We start from the raw sequence: 7258 nt of genomic DNA on the forward strand, positions 1-7258 counted from the left end.
GAATCGATTCTATGTTACTATCTATCTGGAGAAAACAAAAACAAACAAGCAAAAAAAACAAGCTAAAAAGACCCAGCATGCAGGCACAAAGCTTGGAAGTGTGTTCACTCGTTCTGCTGACTCGAGCTGGCCAACATTCCCTGTCCTCCGCAGCCACTTCACGCCCGCACAGACAAGGACTATTTATTTTCCTGAAACTTAGAGGAAGTATTAAGCTCAAGCTATCAAGTTTGTAGGAGACATTTTTAGATAAACAACAACAACAAAAAACTTCAATATGGTACTTTCTCCAGTCCTCTGTTCCTGGCTTTTCAAAGACTCAATGAACCGCTAAAGGGATCTCAGGGCGAGCATTCACGGACCTCGGGGGTGTCGTTTTAATGAGAATCAGATTTTGGTGGTGGGGTGGCAAGCCTCAACGTCCCGTCCCGACAGTCCCAGACAGACACAGGAATAGCCTTGTCGCTCCCGAACCACCCGAATTGATCCTACATGCTTCCCCATCAAGTGTTCCCAGCTTCAGAAGACGCCCCACCGGACAGCCGGCATCGTAGACCCTCCCTGGGGAGAGAGTGGGGCCCGACCTCCTTCCAGGGGGGTTCCCTTGGCGGGTTCCTAAGAAGACGCGCAGGAATGGGGACCCGAAGGGATGCAGACCTTCCAGCGCCAGCATGGAGGGGAAGTCCTTGCAGTTGGCGACACCAGTGGAATCGGTAACGCACATCTTCCATAGGTTGGCAAAATAGGTGGCGGTGGTGATGACCGTGCCGTCGATGGTGGACACCTTCCAGTAGTCGGTGGGCAGTGTGGAGGACACCAGCACCCAGCCCGAGATGGAGACCGTGAAGGCAACGATCTCCAAGGCCGTGCTTGCCATGCCGCCGCCTGCAACCGCTCTCCGGCTTGATCCCACTCGGCGTGGCGACCCCCGCGCACCCAGTCCCGAGGCTCCGCCCCCGGTCACCGCCTCCGTCCCGCCCACTGGGCACCAGAGGGCGCAAGCGGACCCGCACTCACGCCCCTGCCTGCGCGCAAGGCGATTTGGGGCTCGCCCTCCTGGGTTCCTCCCAGCAGCTGGTCGGCTGCCCACAGTTGCAAAGCCCTCAAAGGCAGCGCGCTCCTGGGCCCGAGGTCCCCGAATCTCCCACAGACGAGCCGCGGAAAACGGCTTTTATTGGAGCTGTCCAGGGACAAGCAGATGTGGACAACCTGCTGCGCCTCCCTCCGAGTCATCCCCGACCCAGCCCTACAGGTGGCAAATAGCTTGGCTCACTGGGTATCTTGTAAAAGCAGAGCAGAAACAGCTTTGCTGTGCCCTGAAAGGACACGGTACGGAAACGCAGCCTCGCTTTGCTGAACGCTAATGGCCGGTGTGCCACGCTTCTTTGAGAGACCCTGTTTGGCTAGTTAAGGAGGGAGTGAGTACTGGGACTGAAACTGGCCTTGCCTTCAAAATTCTGAAGCTCTGTTTGGCCTAATGGTATGCGGAAAGTAATAATCAAACGCTCTGTCGCTCGGACCTATTTTCCAAGGGAGCAGAGTCTCCAGCAGCCCAGTGAGGGCACTAGAGATGGCGCAGCCTTTTGACCTTTTGATTCACTTCCCCAAGAGCTACCAGCTGCTGTCGGTTTGTGAAGGGAGGATTCTGAAACAAGGGAGAGACATCTATATGTATCTTGTTCAACTCTGTGTGTGTGTGTGTGTGTGTGTGTGTGTGTGTGTGTGTACGTGTACATGCCTATGAATGCAGAGACCAGGGAGCAACCCCCGGTGTTATCGACTTTGTTTTTTGACAGAACACTCTCTCGCTGGGGCCTAAGGCTTTCAGATTGGGCTATGTGGCTGACCAGCGAGTGTTAGAGATCGACTTTTCCCTGTCCTCTCCTCATCCCCGAGGAGAGAACCATCAGCTCATTTTATGTAAATGCTGAACCCAGGTCATCAGGGCTGAACAGCGATTGCTCTACCGATTGTATTATCGCCCTTGTCAACTTTGGTTTCATGTGTTTGCATGTGCGTGTGCCCCTGTATGGGCATGTGTGTGGGTGGGTGCTTGTGTGTGAGCATGTGTGTTTGTGTGTGTTGGTCAGAGGTAGACATTAGATATCAATCTCTGTGGCTGTTCGCCTTATTTTTTGAGACAGGGTCCATCACAAAACTAGGAGCTTCACCATTTTGGCAAACCGGCTGGCCAGGGAGCTCTGAGAAGCCACCTTTCTCTGCCACCCCCCCCCATGGTTTAAGGTGCACACCGCCTTTTGCAGGGGTGCTAAGGATCTGAACTCAGGTCCTCCTGCTCCGACTGAGCCCTCTCCCCAACCCTCACCAGCTCCTCCACCTTTCCCACTCAATTGAAGAATAAACTCATTCATGGCCATCTTTTTTCTGCTGTCTTAAGATAAACACAAAGACCAACGTGTCCTTCCAGCTCCTGAGGTCACGAATCTGGGCATAAATGAGAGAACAAAGACACTGGCTTCATTATGGGTTTATTATTGTCCACTCAGAGTTCTTGCAGTTCTTGGTGTGACCTTTCAGGATCCATTTCTTGCCAAAAGTAACCAAAGGTCTAAACCATAAAATCTGTCAGCTGTAGACAAGCAAGTTCCTCGCTGAGTTTCACAATCTCCGTGCAGAGCTAGGTCTGGCCCATTGTGAAGAGCGTAACTGTCTTGGTGGCTTTTATTCTTTTTTAGTTTTTAATCAAGTGAAACATGTCAAAGTCTGAAATGACCGGTTAGCAGTGGAAATGGACGTGAGGGTGGCGTGGTCAGTGGGAGGCAGACATGGTTACCTCCTACTCTGGTCCTGATCCTCACTTACTCCAGTGTGTCAGTACAGGTTCACCGGTGGGTCAAACTTAAGAGCAAAGTCTGCGGAACCCTTTGCTTGTCATCTCTTGTCTACTCACATCAGCTCCCCTCCAAGAGTGAGTGCAAAGAGTCCTCTTTTTTCTGCCACACAGTGCTCCCATCCCCAGGTCCCTGCCCTTTGTCAGAGTTTTGTGTCAAATTTCTGAATCCCATTCTTGATGTAAGTTTGGTTTTTTGAGCCTGCACATTCTCTGTGAAGTTAGTTAAAATTAGTATTATCAAACTTATAATTTTGTCCCTGTTCACGGTCTCTTTGCTGAGTCTTGCGGATTAGTTAACTCTGTCTTGTTACTACTTGATAGGACACTGCCTTTTGACAAGAAGCGATGCGCTTAGAGTTATGGCCATTAGGCCTCCAGTAGGTCTGTGCTTCCAGAGTGATTGGTTGTGAATTCTCCTGTTTGGATCCAAAAGCACCCTGTTTTAGAGACATAACTGTGAAAAGATGGTTTCTTGTTTTCTCTCTGAAAGCTGAAACAATCCATGAGCTATGCAAACCTAGCTTTCAGAAGCAAGAGACTCTGAATCCCCAGGAAGAACTCCATGCAGCCCCTGGCCCTGCCTTACCACAACACTCACTAAGGAAGCCACAGTCTCCAGGGTGGCCTGCCAGGCAGCAGTACTTTCAAAACTCCCAGTGTGAGCCATGCTAGAGCTGCAGCTACAGAGGGCGGAGACTCATGAATTGTATACAAACAGTTTAACACAACAGATGTGCTGTAGTTGGAAGAGAAAGATTAATTTCTGTGTTGAAAACTTAAAAATAGAAGTGTTCTATTATTGTAGATATTGCAACACATAGTTTCAACCTAAAACAAGTGGGAAGTGCAAAAAGCGTAAATTGTGGCTTGGACGGGAGCTGCCCTTAGTTCCTTAGCCAGGGTCGTCATGCCTGTGGACTCCATGATGCTTCTTTCTCTTTTATGCTTTGCCCTGTCTTTGAGATTGGACAATGTCACACGCCCTAGACCACATTACATGTGCGTTGTAAAAAGTTACATTTCTGAGCCCATGGGAATGGCAAACTACTTTCTGTAATGTCTAAAGCCCAGTCTGTAATGAATCAAGCATTTAGTTTAGATGTTTCATAACTTAAGCTTTCAAAACATCGGAGTCAGAAGAAGGCGGAAGGCGTTATAGAGTACCGTGCGATCCAGCATAAAAAGTGTACAGAAAATGAAGGTGGGCCGTGCAGAGGATGTTTTAAAATGAAAGATAAATGTCTTGTTTCTGGCTGGGTGGTGGTGGCACATGCCTTTAATCCCAGCACTCAGGAGGCAGGGGCGGGCTGATCTCTGTGAGTTCGAGGCCAGCGTGGTCTACAAGAGCTAGTTCCAGGACAGGCTCCAAAGCTTCAGAGAAACCTTGTCTCAAAAAAAAAAAAAAAAAAAAAAAACCAAAAAAAAAGAGTCTTCTTTCTGTGTAAGATCATGTAGTCCCAAATAACCTTTGCAGTTAATCAGCAAAGCAGTTTACACAACTGGCAAACTTCCTCATTTTCGGTAGGATTCACTCACTGACACTTTAACTCTTCATAGCACACTGTCCTTAAGAGTAAAAGTGAAGTCCTCCAGAAAATCCGATTTATTCCGTGTAACATCTTAATCATAACTTGTTTAATACAAAGCACCCTTTCTCACTACGAGAAGCACTAATCACTGGACGAATGACAAACTCTGCTGGAAGATACGCTGTGCCCTGGAACACATCATCCCTTCCGCTTCTGACACTTCAGCATTAAAGCTATGTGCGTGGTCTTACTATGGTCATTCAGGGAAAACAGAGGCTCCCCTCACTTCCATCCCCACCCCCGGCCCCAGTTGTTCAATGGGAGTGAAAACCAGTTTGGCCAACTGAACGGGAGATTTGCAGAAACTCTTTACTTGAGACTCGGTTCCCTTGCCAAAGAACACAGGTGTGCCTTTGAACACAGCTCAAGGATTTTCTGAGCATCCCGTTTGGTTTCAGTATACATTAGCTGCTTCCTAGATTCCAGTGAGCGAGCACGCTGGTAGTCAGCTGGGAAGAATGGAAGCCCTAAATAGAACGGTGTTATCTAAACAACCACTCAGCAAACAAATATTGCTACAAATACCTGTTAATAAAGGCACTAACGCCAAAACTAGTTGTTAAAACAGCGTATCTGTACTCTTCCCTCTAATGTGAGTCACTCTCAGTGTCCTACGCAAGTTCTATTTGGAATCTACTTATTATAAAAACTACAGAGTGCCGGGCACTGGTGGCACAGACCTTTAATCCCAGCACTCGGGAGGCAGAGGCAGGTGGATCTGTGTGAGTTTGAGGCCAGCCTGGTCTACAGAGCTAGTTCTAGGACAGGCTCCAAAGCTGCTCAGAGAAATCCTGTCTTGGTAAAACACACACACACACACACACACACACACACACACACACTACAGAGTGCCAAGAATCAAGAATACTCAGGGCAGGACACTTTTATCTGTGCATCACTACAGACACATATGTATGCATGCATTCATCATTGTACAGTCAGGTAATAAACATACGTATGTTTACTTCTGCACTCATTTTTACTTCGTTGCAAGTTATGAGTGCACTAACAGTTGCCTTGGTTTGTTTTCAATCTCCTGAGGGTGGACCCACTCATGAAAGTATTTCTGTGGACCTCCTAAGGGTGGACCCACTCATGAAAGTATTTCTGTGGACCTCCTAAGGGTGGACTCACTCATGAAAGTATTTCTGTGGACTCCTGAGGGTGGACCCACTCATAAGAGTGTTCCCATGGACCTCCTGAGGGTTAACCCACTCATCAGGGTGTCCCGTGGACCTCCTGAGGGTGGACCCACTCTTCGGAGTGTTTCTGTGGACCTCCTGAGGGTGGACCCACTCATCATGGTGTCCCGTGGACCTCCTGAGGGTGGACCCACTTGTCAGAATGTTTCAGAGAACCTCCTTTACCTTGAGGTTTTCTTTGTAGGCATTCACTTGAAAGCCGCACTCCCAGCTATGAGACACCGTAGGAACACTGAGGTTCAGCCGCTCATGGCTGAGTACCCTCTCACTCCAGGATACTAGACACTCCCAAGCTTGTAGGTGGACAAGATGAGTTCTGTTGGTCTGTGAGCATCTGCTGAGTTTTAACTCAGCCCCCTCACCCAGGTTGGCTGCGTATTTTTTATACATGTTTATTTTTCTGAACAAGTCATTTTATTTTTTCGAGTTACAACTTCTTCACTTGCAAAACAAAGGATCATCACAGGACCACTTCCAAGTCAAAAAGCCTCCCGGGCTTTGACACGATTCTCTCTGGACAAAGTCAACAAGGAAAGGACCAAGAGATTCTACTGGAGTCCTTACCTCTTTATCTTCTAGCCCCGCCTCCATGTATTTAAAGGAAGCTGTGTTTATAGATGGAGTTGTATGGAGAAAACTCTTTAACAATTTTATATGCCTAGCCTTATGTTCTCTTTTCTTGAAACTGGTTGCAATTTTAAGCATGGTAATTCAATCTGCTTATAAAAGTACATGATGTGGTTGACGGAGGACAGATTATGACCATAAGCAGGAATTCCATCTCTCGCCTTATCTTGCTCAACGTCACCTCTTTAAATTTATAACAGGGGTGAAAAATGGCTTCTTCCAAAGGCTTGTGAAGATTAAACACAACGTACATAAAAGTGTGGGTGTTGTAGACACAAATAATGGCTCCGTGGCCATAGCTGTAACAACTGAACGTGTCTGATCTCATCTGGATGCCGTCTGCTCTACACGTGGGTTTCCTCTCTGAAAGCATATGATTACATTTTCTATAAGAAAAAAAAACCAACAGTGCTGCTCAAAGCCGGCGATGAGGCTTCATGGGTGGAGGGCTTGAATGGATCCCTCGAGTCAGTCCCCAGCACCCCAGAATACCTGGCGCAACGGTCAAGTCAGCCATCCACCCTGGCCAAAAACATGGAAAAGGAAGGTACTATTGATTAAAAGTAGACTAAGAAACAGTGAATATGGATGGAATCTTTTGAAATTTTTAAACTAAATTGGCAAAAAAAAAAAAAAAAGAAAAGTGTTGGATTGCTAATAAAGAAGACATTAGTGCCAATAGCAAGAGAAGAGCGAGGTGGTAGGAAGCGAGTGGGCGGGGCCGAGGGAGGGGCCAAAGGAAGTAAGAAAAAGTGAGGCAGAAAACTAGTTGAAAGTTGGGAAATCCTGTGGGTGGGTGTTGATGGGAAAAGAGGAAACTCTGTCCACAGCCCTGGGTTTTCATATCATAATTCTTTTGAGGTGGTGTGTGTGTGTGTGTGTGTGTGTTTGAGAGAGAGAGAGAGACAGAGACAGAGAGACAGAGAGAGACAGAGAGACAGAGAGAGACAGAGAGAGACAGAGAGAGAGAGAGAGAGAGAGAGAGA

The 7258-nt window shown here is 47.7% G+C and overlaps 1 protein-coding gene across 7 annotated transcripts in view; it reads right to left on the minus strand.

Moving 5' to 3' along the window:
• The window catches only part of Cldn10 (claudin 10), a 70117-nt gene that overhangs the window by 17864 nt on the left and 44995 nt on the right, over positions 1-7258 (minus strand). Inside the window, exon 1 of one of the 7 annotated variants that reach the window (XM_050150420.1) lies at positions 658-1059. The exons of the other annotated variants lie outside the window; for them this stretch is intronic. Coding sequence (XP_050006377.1) covers positions 658-877 — 220 coding nt within the window. The 5' untranslated portion in view covers positions 878-1059. Of the gene's footprint in view, positions 1-657; positions 1060-7258 lie in introns of those variants that run through there. 7 annotated transcript variants of the gene reach the window in all.

The sequence above is a fragment of the Alexandromys fortis genome, unplaced genomic scaffold, assembly GCF_014885135.2.
Source record: "Alexandromys fortis isolate MF-2015 unplaced genomic scaffold, M_Fortis_MF-2015_v1.1 scaffold_66, whole genome shotgun sequence".
Classification (NCBI taxonomy): Eukaryota; Metazoa; Chordata; class Mammalia; order Rodentia; family Cricetidae; genus Alexandromys; species Alexandromys fortis.